Source organism: Acomys russatus, chromosome 16 (assembly GCF_903995435.1).
Source record: "Acomys russatus chromosome 16, mAcoRus1.1, whole genome shotgun sequence".
NCBI classification, from domain to species: domain Eukaryota; kingdom Metazoa; phylum Chordata; class Mammalia; order Rodentia; family Muridae; genus Acomys; species Acomys russatus.
In genome coordinates this window covers 17410877-17425311 of record NC_067152.1, presented here as the reverse complement: position 1 = coordinate 17425311, position 14435 = coordinate 17410877, and the positions used below count along the sequence as shown (strand labels likewise).

The 14435-nt window shown below is 42.9% G+C and overlaps 1 protein-coding gene across 2 annotated transcripts in view; it reads left to right on the top strand.

The window, feature by feature from the left end:
* Tom1l1 (target of myb1 like 1 membrane trafficking protein) overlaps positions 1-14435 on the top strand; it is a 39182-nt gene that overhangs the window by 12088 nt on the left and 12659 nt on the right. For both annotated transcript variants that reach the window (XR_007832028.1, XM_051158293.1), the window contains exons 5-9: positions 515-637; positions 1527-1631; positions 2842-2958; positions 10772-10905; positions 14297-14357. Coding sequence is in view for 1 of the 2 variants with exons in the window: in XM_051158293.1 (XP_051014250.1) it covers positions 515-637; positions 1527-1631; positions 2842-2958; positions 10772-10905; positions 14297-14357 (540 nt within the window). In the remaining variant the exon portion in view is untranslated. The remainder of the gene's footprint in view (positions 1-514; positions 638-1526; positions 1632-2841; positions 2959-10771; positions 10906-14296; positions 14358-14435) is intronic.

The following is a 14435-nucleotide window of genomic DNA, read 5'->3' as shown; positions in this document are numbered from 1 at the left end:
TATATCTCATCTGCATTAAAAAAAAAATATTTTTTTTTAAGTTTCTGTGGAGTAAGACTTCTTGACATTGGATAGTGCTGTTCAGCTGAAGAACAGATAGTCATTTCTCTACTTACCTTTCATTTTCTGTTGTCAGATGAGACATGCAAGGGTGTGTATATTCATTCTGAAGATATGGAAACTATGTTCTTGGCAAAACAAAAAACAAAAAACAAACAAACCAAAAAAACAGCTGATAGGATTTTAAGATCTTTACATTTTAGATTTAGAACAGCAGGAGATAATTGATAGTATGTTAAAGTACAGGGATCTGATGATGCAAAACACTTTCTAATATTGTACATTATAGCCTTTGAAAATAAGCATTCTATCCACAACATTCAAAACCAGCTTTTTATTTCTCAATGAAGTACTTAATTTTCAATTGCTCATTTTCCATCATAAGCTTTAAGGTGTTTTTGTTTTTGTTTTTATTTTTTCTTTAACTCTGGAACTTTCTATCTCCTGAATTTAGACTTGGTCACAGGGCTTCCCAGGAGGTGTGGATGTAAATGACGTGAAAGAAGTGTACCTTGACCTGCTGAAGAAAGGAGTTCAATTCCCCTCCTTGGATGGAGAGGCTGAGACCAGGCAAGAGGTAGGAAGCTTTTCTTTGACCCTTGCAAAGTTAATATATGTTGCTTGGGTCTTTTCATATGGAAAGGGATAACCCTAGTGCACTCAGCTTAGCAGAAATAGGAATTTATTGGTATATGGCTATATCTCAGAGAATAACCTGGGCTTAGGCTTTGCCAATCACAGTATGATTTGGGGCTTAATGTGGTAGTTTGTTAACCATAGCATGTTACACCATACTGGAGTTGTCCTTCTGAGACGGGTCTGGGTGTTTCTACGCACATTGATACCTATCGAGAAGCACCAACCTGCACCATCATGGTCACGATCTGTGGCTGTCCACTCACAGTCGCACATCAGGCCTGACGCAGGGAGCTGTTCACGGATGGAGGAGAAGCCTTGACAGCTATGAGGGTTAAGATGACTTTGCATGAGTTGATTCGCCTTCTGTTTGGTTGGTTGGTTGAGTTTTTTGAGACACCATTTCTCTGTAGTTCTGGCTGTCCTAGAACTTGTTCTACACACCAGGCTGGCCTCGGACTCACAGACATCCACCTGCCTCTGCCTCCTGAGTGCTGGGATGAAAGGCATTTTAAAACCACAGGAAAGGGAGAACCATACACTCACGTGGCACTTTATCATACAGTGACTTGGTGAAAGCCAAGAGGACTTTATTGAATAGTCATTTGGTTAGTAAGCCTAATTCATGAACACTTGCTATGTGCCAGCATGCCATTTACTTAGAGCTCTTCTCCAAATAGTGGACAAGTTGTGCCCCTGATGATCAACTTTGAGCTGACACCAACTCCCCAGGCGTTTTTGTCAGAGTGCCCAAGTCAGCTAAATGGGAGCTAGGCTTGAGGTCGCTTTGTTAATTCATGTCATAATATTGCTTTATTTTATATTGATAGGCTGGTCAGATCTCACCAAGTCAACCAACATCGGTCCCCACGGCACCTGCTCTTTCTTCTATAATTGCTCCCAAGAACCCGACAATTTCTTTAGTCCCAGAACAGGTAACAACAGTGACCAGCTGTATGTATTCTTATTTTTGTCTAAGCATTGTATTTACGGGTGTTTCCCACTCCCCCCACCCATGTAATAGCATTATAAAATATATGTGAATATAATGTAAAACCCTCAATTAGTTAACTTCTTTCTTTTGCTTTCTGAGATAAAGTATCTTCTGTGTAGCTTCCTCTGGCCTGGGACTCATCACGTGTCCCAGGCTAGGCTACTCTTGATACTGTTTTCACGTATTGGGGTTGCAGGCACAGGCTTCTTTCACTGTGGGAGGAGGGGCTGCCAGTTAGGGAAATGTGTCACCAGTGCGTTTTTCTGAGCAGAATTAGCCCATTGAGTTTCATCTCAATTTAATGCTCACGCATCTAAAAATCACGCCTGGGGGGGGGGGGGCCAAAGAGATTGCTCAGCAGGTAAAGTTGCCTTCCATCAAGCCTGATGACCAAAGTTGAATGCCTAGAACCCACACGGTGGAAGGTGGAAGGAGAGAACCAGTTCCCAGATGTTGTCCTCTGATTCACACGCTCACTTCCTCCCCCTCCCACCTCTCTCTCTCTCACTCTCTTTTCCACCCACTGACTCCTGTTTGTTTCTTCCACTTCAGAGAGCCTAGTAGCAAGTTGTCTTATTACTTATGTTAATTGTACCAAATGAATTGCATTTTCTCCTTTTTATGTGTTTATAAAAGATCTAAATAAGTATAATTAATGATGCTCATCTCTATCTTTGTGTTAAAAGGCTATCGTTGAAGACTTAATCTGGAAGTGTTTCTCTTTTATTTTATTTTTTTCTATTATATTATGACAACTCTAAAACGGGGCCTCCTTCCTTTTTACTTTTGCTTTCTAACTGTTTACCAGCAACTTAGGGTAATATGTGGACACATTTCTTATTTTCTCCAGGTTCCTATTAACTGCTACTACTAGGTATCTCCTGCTTTCCCCCTACTGGTCTAAATCATAACTTTCCAGAGGCATGTCTGTGGGTTTCTTATAAGAAATACCAAGTCTACTTAGGAAGCAACAGGGTATACTTTGTAAAAATAATTATGTGTATGCTGAGACAAACCTCAGTATGTTTGAAAACATTACACTTTGCAAAGGCATTTGATATTCCAGCATTTGTCCCGTGGGCAGGAAGCAAGATTGCCAACTGTCTGTGCGTCACTCGTAAATGACTGGAGGTTTGCGTTGCTCTCCACAGATCGGGAAACTGCACAGTGAGTTGGATATGGTGAAAATGAATGTGAGAGTGATGACTGCCATATTGATGGAGAACACCCCTGGGTCTGAAGACCCTGAAGACGTAGAGCTCCTGAAGGTATGAGCCCATGGACAGTCAGGCAGAAAGTTCCGGAAAACTGTGAACTTGGGAGATGGAAAGCCTATTAATAGCATCTAATGGTCCATCCCCTTTAATCCTGGCTTCCTTTGATTTCAAAACTTAATGAAAAGATGCAGTGATCATTTTGCCAAAGATGCGGTAGTAACGGAATCTAATCAAGCCTAGCCCTTTTATTAAAAAAGATTATTTACTGTAATTTATAGCTTCTGTCATATGCAGTCCAGCCTCACATTTGAAGCATGTAAAATTGCATCTTGTCTGTCTGCTCATCACTGAGTAGCCGTGATGTACTTAAGAGTATATGAAGGCACTGTCCTAGGCCTTAGCTAGGCTGGGTTGGAAACAGCATATAGTAAAGTATTACAAATATCTGGATAAAAATATGGCAGTCTGTGATAAGATGGTGAGTGGAGGAACAAATACTGTGTCATTTGGTATCTGAAGCCACATGACTGGCTAGATGGCTTGTCCCCACACTTTTTTCTACATCTCTACCTACGGATGTGTGCCTTCCCTCTACTGTTTCTTAATTATCAATTTTAAATTTTAGTATTTATTAATCATGCTGAGGCACAGTGGTTCACATATGTAATACTAAGCACTCGGGAGGCTGAGGCAGGCGGGAAGCTCTCTTTGAGCCCAGGAGTTCGAGACTTCTTGGGCAACATGGCTGTTTTTGTTAGTTTGTTATCTAACAAGACGAAACGATCAGATATATGATTCCATTTAATCAATTAGTTGGTTTAAGAGGCAGTTAGAGAAGGAAATCAGTTCTGAAGTCTTTCCAGAAAGTTAAGAACCACATGTAGAAAAAAAAAAAAAAAAGAGCCACATGTGTTCACTCTTCGCAGAGCCCCGCTCCTCATGTCTCAATGTTGGTGTTAATTTCTCCTACTTATTCTTATTTTCAGTAGCTGAAGCATACCTTCCTCCTCCGAGTAAGCTTGTATATTAGCATGTCCAAGAACATTAACTTAGCACTAGCACTAGACATGGCACTCTTTTTCCTGAGTCTTTGGAAGAAGATGGTCAATGTTCTCCTGCATCCTATGATGCTGATGAGAACAGGCATGGAGCTCTGATTCCCTTTTCTGGTTCTATTCTTTTGGTTTCTCTTCCCTTTAATATTTTTGGTCTTTCATCGTTCTGCTATGAGATATTTGTGTATGTGCATACATGTATAATTCCCTTATTATCCTGTTTGGTAGTTTTTAAGTCCTTAATCAGCCTTAGGTGTAGTTTCAGTTTTAGGAAATATTTAGTCTTACCTCAGATATTGTAGCTATGTTCCATTCTTTCTAGTCTTACGCAGTTTTTTAGAGAATGAGACTTCCAGTTGGGTTTTATTATTTTCATTTGTTTATTATCTTCATTTGTTTGAGCTGTAGTTCTTGGAGGGAAAAAAAAATCTATATACATCAATTTCCCTAGTCAGCCTTCCCACTAAATAATTTCAGTTATGACCTTTTTGTTTAAAACTCTATGTGGATTTTCATCACAGTGCCAGTTTTTGTCATGGTTGCTTCCTCCTCTGTTTCTAAGGACAGCAATCATTTTTGAAACTGCTTTTCTTTCTGCTGTATGGACTCCTCTTTACAGATTCTGTGTTTGCTACCTCTTGCCTCTTATGAGAGGATCTTTGCCAGCTGTTGGCCATTGTCTGCTGACCCATGTGGAGAGTCGGCCACTGCTGCAGCATATGGTTTGCACTGAGTCTCTGCGTGGGGTGATGCTGGCTGGGCTACTTTGGTAGCTGATCTTCTCAATTATAAACTTTCTACTGTCTTTCTAGATAGTCTCAGCAGTAGGAGAAAAGACTCTGTCCCAATACTTGTTCCCACCGAGAAACATTTTACACACACACACACACACACACACACACACACACACACACACACACACACACAAGATCTGGTATGAACAAAGCTGTTCTTAATTTCTTTTTCCAATTTTTTTTTTACCTTAATTAACTTTCTTTATTCTAATCAACTACTGTGGTTTTACTATAAAACAACGAACTGTGTGTATCTTTCTGGGCAGAGAAATGACTAGGATCCTATTTATAAGTGAAACCAAGAAAAGTTGACTTCGGATAAAAAGAGTTATTCTTTGGATTCTTATTTTTTACTCTTTCAGTTTTTCTTACTCTTGTCTGAACTGTGGGCACCAGTAGCAAGTCAACCCTGGGTGATGGGAGATACACTCTACTTCCTCATTGGCCACTTTCATATAGAACCCAGGAGACTCTGGAGGCCCAGCGTGAACCTAGGTTGTCATCGGAGAAAATGAGCCTCCAGTTGAAATTACGGACAGGAAGGAACTTCGTGCAAAAAGTCTCTTGAGCACATTGTAGCGCTGGCGTGAGTGGACAGAGTGCGTACCTGGAACATCTTCTAACCTCTTCCTCCAGTAACGTGCCAGTGTGCTCTCTTTGCTAGTTGAACCCAGAAACCAGTGGGCATTGAGGTCCTCACGATGCAGCCCCCGGAACAGACGAGGGTGGGAAGGGTGTGCTCTTTGCATCTAGAAGACAAACGGAAGGAAAGTAGTCAGCAAATAGGAGAAGTCTCCACTTCGAACTTGCTGGGCCTTTTCCGCACAGAAACGTAACCAGGGACTATTTGCTAGCACTACAGCCGCTTGTTTTCTGGGGCTTCGGCTCACGTTTTCCTGGCGACTCCATTCATTTGGGACTTGCTCTCTGTGTCCTTCCATCTGAAATCTATGTGCTTGAACGTCCCTCCCTGTTTCTCCAGACCAGTTAAGCCATTAGATCCTGAAGCCCTGATGACTCACTGTGCTCCTGTACTTCCTGAGACTCAGGTAGACAGACAGGTCTCCCATACTGCTGTGTTACTGTGGACTTAGAACCTCACTGGGTGGAGACTGGATTTCTTTTGCCTGCACAGTGTGAGGCTCCAGAGGCAGCAGTCAGTCTGAGGTACACGTGATCTGGGCACGGGAATAAAGAATTGCAACGTATCTTTCTTGGATTGGCTTCCTTGAGCACTTGGCTTTGGGCACATTGCTCTTACCCTGAACAGCTAGTTTTCTTCTTGGTACCTCCTTCTCTTTTCTGGGCGCCCCTCCCCCCTTCTGCTTTTCTTCCTTTTTCCATTTTTAAGACAAGAGCTTGCGGGCTGGCCAGTCTGGCCTTTCACTAACAGCCTTCCAGCCTCAGGCTCTTGAGCTGAGTCACAGGTCTATACCGTCGTACCTAGTCGGCTTGCTTTTCTAGTTTTTCCCAGCCTCCATAGGACAGAAGGGAATAATAAAGGGGACTCATATTTTGAAGGTATAAATAGAGAACGCTTTGTGTTAGCTTAACTGGAGAAGTCAAAGATCATGGGAAACTAAAACTTGATCCTGGGAAGATAATTTGTAAACCAGCCGAGAGAGGGGGTCGGGCACCAAAACAAAACAAAACAACAACAACAACAAAACAACCAAACCACACCACAACAAACAAGCAATCCAGCAAGCAAGCAAACAAACAAACAAAAATGAAAGTAAAGGAAAAAAGGCAAAAAAAAAAAAAAAAAAAAAAAAGAAGAGAAAGCAGTTGTCCTTTGGCTGTTGTCATTGTTTCTATCACCTGTAAGAAATGGATCAGGGGCTGGAGAGATGGCTCAGAGGTTATGAGCACTGGCTCTTCTTCCAAAGGTCCTGAGTTCAGTTCCCAGCAACCACACGGTGGCTCACCTAGGATGAGATCTGGTGCCGTCTTCTGGCATGTAGACATACACCCTGGAAGAATACTGTATCCATAATAAGTAAAAAAGAAAGAAAGAAAGAGAGAGAGAAGTGGGTCAAAACATAATTTTCTAGTATCTTGAAGTCTGTCTCCTTCTTGGCACACAGGATGCATAGCACACATGATGTTGGATAACCTTTTCTCCTAAGCAAATGTCTGGTACCAGTTCCCTTCCTATTGGAAGCCAAGACTAGCTGTGGATGGCTAACTTATGACCTTTTACTACAGATTCCAGTCACTTCTGTGGCTTTTTTTTGGAAGGAACTGAGGCATTTGCTTTTAAAGCCATTACAGCGTCATTGAGAAAACGGGGTCTCTTTTGCTCGTTCTTGGTCTTGCACGTAAAAGAGTTTCAAAACTAACTCAGGAATTTGAGAAAACAACAGCAGGACAAACAAGCCTGAGGTGCTAGCCGCTGCTGCCGCCAGGAGGGCCATGGAGAAAGAAAGTCACGCTTTCTGAGTTAGAGGTCAGGGAAGTAAGCAGGCTCAGCAACAGAATTCTGAGCAGCTGCTAGGGGTGGGGGTGGGGGTTCACAGGGACTGAGAATGCCCAGAGAAATCAGGACAGGCAGGCTTAGGCTTAGGATTCTGGTGGGTGTCTGAAATGGGACAGAAGGGGAAGAAAAAGTTTCTTGAGAGAGAAAGGGCGGTCTTAGCCCAGAGGGTCAGCGAGCAATGCGTGGAGGGATCGGTATCCAAAGTCTGTTATTCCCTTAGTGGTCTTAACATGTTCAGGGAGATCGTGTTTCTCCTCATATTCTGGCTTTGAGCTGTTCTCTGAGGTTGTATAACAGGATTTTCTTCTTGCCCAGGAGGTTCTGGCCTTGCCTAGGCAAGAGAAATTCCTGCTAGTTTTTTTTTTTTTTTAATCAAAGGGTATTATCAGCCATTAAGTCATGTAGGGGAGAGGTTACTTAGGATTAACTGCCATTACTTTCACTCTAAAGAAGGGCAACTGTGGTACAGCCCCCCTTCCTCAGAATTCGTGATAGCAGGATGTGGGGTCCTACGCTGATTGAGGGAGCCAGCCACACTTACTAACCTTCAAGCCAGTTAATGTTTGACTAGCTGCCTAGCGACAGCACTTCACATGGCTACTTATGGAGCGTGCTTTTAATACTAGGGGAGTTCATTAACTATCCACTGAGTTGTAGACATCAGTGCTCGGTTGGAGAATTAATGCCTTAGGACCAAAGAAGTTAGAACAGAAGTTGCTGAAGACCAGCACATCCAAGAAGTAGATTATTGAGGCAATGGAGTCGGGAAGTTAAAAGAGCTGTAATCAGTTAATGAGCTTATGAGGGTTACATTGACAGTTTGTTCAGCTTTGGAGTGAGAGAGGTTTTCCTTTGAGCAGACAGGCATGCTGTTGTGTCTCTTGCAGGCTGGGTGGGGAGTGCCATGAGAGAGGAAATGTGCTTTGGGTAGATAATAGGATCATTGCCATACAGATATTATAGCCAAAGAAGAAACTTTCAAGTACACATACTGTTTCCTGTTTCCTTCCCCCCCCCCCCTCTGGTGTTTTGAGACAGGGTTTCTCTGTGTAGCCTTGGCCGTCCTGGACTTGCTTTGTAGACCAGGCTGGCCTCGAACTCACAGCCATCTGCCTGCCTCTGCCTCTCAAGTGCTGGGATTAAAGGCGTGCGCCACCACCACCGGGCTTCCTGTTTCCTTTTTCAAGGGAGGCTGTTTAGCATCTTTTCTTTCCTTCTGTGTTTGCTGTTGTGTGTTTTTACTTGTTTGTGTTTTAGTGCATTCTTGTTGGTAAGTGTGGGGCAGCTGCAAAGTATAAAGACATCTCCTTTCTTATTTCCTAAGTGTTCTGTGGAAGTCCAGGAGAGAGCTGAGGGAAAGGAAGCTCTTAATGAGCCTCTCTGTTGTGCTACAGAGCCTTTGGAACTGTTAAATGCACTATAGCTTAGACGCCTATCTTTGCCTTACAGTAGAGACAATTTGGGGTTCTGTGATGGGCACATACACTAGACACTTCCCTCTCTACTCCCTGAGTCTGCAGCCCATCAAGGGCCCGCATGGAGCATTCTAGCCCCTGTTTTTCTTTTGTCTGCACAGCTTGATCTATGCCATTTGCAGGTGGTGTGGCCCTCCCCTGAGACAGACATCAATTGCAAAGATCAGAGTGAGCTGGCTTTTGAAGAGTTTTCTCCCACTCTGCTTTGTCAGCCCTCTGAGATGTGGTATTCCTTTCATGTCTCCTCTCCATCTGTCTCTCCAAAGGGCAAAGGGAGGGTCTTCCCATAGCTGGGGCTATTAATTTCTACTTTTTTTTTTTTTTTTTGTCTTGGGAATCTCACACCACTGTATTCCTTGATTTTTGACCTTGTTCTAGTAAAGCTTCCTGAGACCACCAAAAGGAAAAACATTCTTTACCATGGGAAGCAAGAATAAAAGAAAATCCTTCAGTCATTGCTTGGGGAGAGGGCGATGGGTTAGATGCTCTGAGTTCTTTCTTTTGGTGACAAGGGGACCTAAACAGTATACAGATTATTCTAATTATCTGGGAAATCTTCTAGTGACCCTTCCTCGGGCAGTGACAATGCATTGGCACTGTAGGGCTCCAAACACATCATTTCCTCTTACTGTTGGAGCCACCTTTGTCCTTCTTAGTCTGGCACTTATCTCTTTGCCTGAAGCCTATCACCCGGCACACTCACTTTAGGACTTCCTTTCCTGGTTTCTTCTTGTGTTGCAGGCCAGGGTTGAATAGTTGCCTGAGACTAGGTGGCCCTAAAAGCAGAAAATATTTAAGATCTGGGGAAACAAACAAAAAAAAAACTTTGACTCTCATGGACAGTTTCTCTTGCTTGACACTTTGGGCATGATGCCCCATCTACCACTTACCTGTCACCCCCTCCCTCCAGCCCGACACCTTTCCTTTTTATTTCCTTTTGTCCTCTAAATAGTTTTATGCTTTTGCAGGGATCCTGACTTCTACCTCTGAGGCTAAATGCCAGTTAGTAATAGCTTGGTTTATTTATTTCTGGATTTCCTGTCAGGAATCTCATAATAGACTGTTTGGCATTCTAAATGGTTTAATGAAGTGTAGATTTTTTTTTTCCCCAGTGTGCCTTTCTTGAGAAGTCAGATTGTGTGTAATCACATGATGCGTAAGCAAGTTCTCATGCTCTTGCCGTAAGAGTGGAGACACCCCTGGATTTCTGTCTGTTGCTGCTGGGCTGAGGCACAGAGGAATGCAGCCAGAGTGGGTGGAGGCAGCGCTAGTACCAGCCTGCGGCGCACCTTCACTTCAGTGGAGGTTTGCTAGAAGGAAGCCGGTTGCAAGGCAGCAGATGTTGGGTGCCAGCAAACACTTTGGAGCACTTATTAAGAAAATGTAGATGTGCAGACTGAACCTTGAGGACTCTGAATCACTTGAGTGTTCTATGGATGCCAGTGATGCTTACGAGAAAAGGCTGGCTGTGGCTCAAGGCCGTGATTTGAAGTAGTCCAAGTAAGGTCATTATCCACGATGAGTTTTTAAATCCTGCTTCCGTTTATACTGAATGCGATGCAGCTATAAACATTAAAGGCTTAGCTACATGAAACAGGAGGTAAAATGACGCCCCCGTGCTGTAATTGCCTCTCCACTACCTCTGCCATCCCTAGTAATGACAGCATCAGTTCGTGTTTATGCATTGCAGTTACTTACAGAGCTCCAGTCCCACACATCTCATTGGATTTTCATGCCATCCCTGGAGGTAGATGTGACAAGTGGTTATTTGTCGTTTATTAATGAGAAAACTGAAAGTTAGAAGGCAGATGAGTCCCCAGTTATTACACAGAGTGCCTAGGATTTCCATACAGCATTTCAGTGTACCACATTGTCCTTTTAGGAAAAAAAAATTATGCCATCTACTTTCGCTGCTCTCGGATGCAGCTGTCCGCAGCTGAAAGACCCGATGGTCCCTGGGTGACAGCATGGGAGTGACCACAGGTGTAGGTAGACTGGTGAGCCAGTTGTTTTTAAGGAGCATCCCAGCGTGGAAAAAGAAGCCTCTCCTTTTTCTCACAGAAACTTTACAAGACGGGTCGGGAGATGCAGGAGAGGATCATGGACCTGCTGGTGGTAGTGGAAAACGAAGATGTGACTGTTGAGCTCATTCAAGTGAACGAGGATCTGAATAACGCCATCCTGGGCTATGAGAGGTGAGCAGCCAGTGTGCCCTTTCACCCTCTTCTAGCTCCCGTCTCACCACCGTGCAGTCACCATTCCTTCGAGAGACCCCCCACAAGAATATTCTTTCTAGATCTTTTTCTCTCAATAAGAGTGGCATGGTGAGCAATGTTCTCTTGAGTGGTCACTACTTCCCAAATACTAGGGGTGATCCTCTGAGTTGAACTGATTCAATAGACATCCTTGGAAATGTACTATTACTGGAGTATGGGGGTGCACGCTTTTAATCCTAGCACTTGGGGAGGCAGAGGCAGACGGATCGCTGTGAGTTCAAGGCCAGCCTGGTCTACAGAGTGAGTCTAGGACAGCCAAGGCTACACAGAGAACCCTTGTCTTGAAAAACAAACATACAAGCAACAGAAAGAATTACTAAGAATATTTAATTGTACATTGGCTATGTTTCTAACCAGCGAATGAAGAATGAGGCTAGTCTGGCATAAGGAAGAAGGTAGCAGGCCTAAATTAAAATCTAGATAATGCAAAATGATACAGATTACTTGCCTTTAAAAATAGAATTCTATCTTTGGAGGGGTTGACTCCCCCCCCCCCAGGAATAAATGAGATAATGCACATTAAAAACAGCTAACACAGTAGCATACTGACACCCATTACATTGTTTTGTGTGCTATTAGGATTAAACGTGAGACTTTGTCCCTTGCAGACAAGTGCTCTGTCACTGAATTATGCCCCGATACTTCTTACACCGAATCACCATTTTCCCCCTCCTCATTAATATTCCATTAAGACTTTAAATATCACAAAGATTCTACTCTTCTCCTCCAACCTCCCACCAATAATGAGCCACGAGAGTCAGGAAGACCAAGTGATTCCTTTCTCCCTCACAGACTCACATCCCACAGTCTCCTAAGGACAACAGCTTTTTGTAAGAAAAACATGACTGTGAGCCCAGATACCATGGTCTCAGCACTGGACCAACTCCCAATGCTTGCCCTTTCTTGTGACGTAAATCTCTGTAAGCGGAAAAACATTCGAGGGCAACCACGTGGTTTTCAATATGACTGCTACTTGTGTGGTTTTCATTCCGGAGGATTCCGCTGCCAACCATGTGACCATTGGGAAAATGCCTCCTCTCAGGAGAGCTCTGGTTTATTTGGTCTAGATCAGCAAATTGGATTGATGGTTCTGACTCAGCTTTACGCACCACGTAGCACAGGTCGCTGTGGTCGCTGAATCTTAAGATAGAGAAATGGGGCTTCTAGAAAAGATGCTTGTCAGTTTTGCTTTTCTGCCATGAGGTCCATGGTTTGAAGCAACACAGATTTATTATTATTATTAGATCATAAACTAAGTTTTCCTGGTTAGGAGATGCAAGTGAGGGTCTCTTGGCTGGATTCTGGACTGCATTTCACTTTGGAGGCCCTAACAGACCCTCCATCTTACCTTTGCAGCCAGTAGAGGCTGCCTGCCTTCCTTGGCCCACGGTCTCTTCCTTCTGTCCCCAATGCCAGTACTTGGCTTCAGAATGGCTCCCATCTTAACGCTCTTACCGCTTCTTCTGGGCCTTCCTTTTCAAGTACTGTTTTTATCACTACATTGAGCTTGTCTCTAATGTCGAAGGCAGTCTCCTAGCTAAGGTAAACTTGCTAGCTGACTGCATTCCATCTGCAGTCTTCAGTCCCCCAGGTGCTACCTAGCCTGTCATAGTCACAGAGTTAAGTAGGACACAGGTGACGTAGAGAACACCATTCTCCTTATACCAGCCCGGCCCCCAGGTCCCCACAGAGTCACTGCCATTGTACCTGCAAAATATTTCTGTCACTCAACTTGGAAAAACATACATTTAAAAAAAAATCTAAAACAGTGGTTCTCAGTCTTCCTAATGCTGTGACCCTTTAATACAGTTCCTCATGTATGGGTGACCCACAATCATAAAATTATTTTTGCTGCTACTTCGTAACTATAATTTTGCTACTATTTGAATCATAACATAAACATTTGTGGAGATAGAAGTTTGCCAACTGGGTCATGACACACAGGTTGAAAACTGACAATCTAAGACATGAATAAGCATTTAAGGTATTTAGGCATTTGGAGTCAATGTGTCGTAATGGTAATATGAAAGTTTCTCCTGAAGCAACTTTTAACTAGCAAGCTAATCCCATGCGTACTGCCTATATTATCACTCTTTAGAGCTATCTGATTTTGCCTCTGAAAGTACATTTCTGAAGAAATGGCTCAGAGGTTATTCCCATTTGGCGGATGGAGCACTGGGGTCCAGGAAGTCAGATCCAGAGGCATGTAGGGAGTAGGGAGTAATGCAGACTTCTTCAGCGTCATTAGTCTTTACTCTCCTGGCGTCCTAACTGCTTCTCTTTGTCCCCGGAGGACAAGCAATGGAAGAGTATGCCCAAACTGTGAAAGGGCAGTCTTCTCTGTAGTACCTTAAAGATGGCACACTGCATACCAAACTACACTTCATGCACTTGAATAATTTTATTAAGTTAATTCTTTGACATTTTTATACATGCATATAATTCACCCTGGTTACTCTCTCCCACAGCCATGTCTTATCTCTCCTCTAGCTCTCTAAATATAACCCATATAACCATACAAACATGCATGCACACACACACACGCGCGCGCGCGCGCGCACACACACGCACGTACACACACACATGCACACATACTTACACACACACAACCACACACCAGTACCTTTCCCAAATTCATAACTTTTTGTTTAGTTGAACCCATTTAGTTTAATCAGGGCCATCTGTGTGACTGTGGGATTAACTTTATGGAAATTATAATGACAAAGTAAGAAGCAACCTTACATTTGAAAATAAGAATTGGCAAGTGTATTGTTCATTATTATGGTAAAATATAGGCATGAAAAATTATAGTTCTAAGGGGCTCGAAAAAGATAACATATTTATACTGACATACAGAATTGCTTAAAGTATAATTTCAACTAAGTTTAAAAGTAGCTAGACATAGTAGCATATGCATAAAATTCACTTAGAAATTACACAAAGTGCACATGTTACTAATGGAGCTAGTTTCTAGAAAATGGAATTTATTAGTGTGTGTGTGTGTGTGTGTGTGTGTGTGTGTGTGTGTGTGTGTTTTCTTTTTTATGTTTGTATTTCCTCACAGTATTTTCTAAAAGGATTGGCACTGTATTAACTATAAGAAGTGGGTTTTGTCAGAGGCAGGTGGTTCACTATGAGGACTGAATGCAAAGCTTCAAAGTCTTATTTCTAAGCCATATCTTCATCCCTGGAAAAGAGTTACTAAAAGCATTTTCCTGGAATTGAGCAAGGGTGAGGGGCGGCTATCAGTGTATTTAATAATGTTAGGCTTTATTTGATAAGTGATGTTGCACTGTGCTCATTTAAACAGGTTTACTCGAAACCAACAAAGGCTTTTGGAACAGAATAGGAGCCCAAAGGAAGCCACCAATGTAAGTGACTCGAAATGCAGTAAAGTCAATGATTGAGCATCTTCCTAAACATCCTTCAGGAAGATTGCATAAGCATCC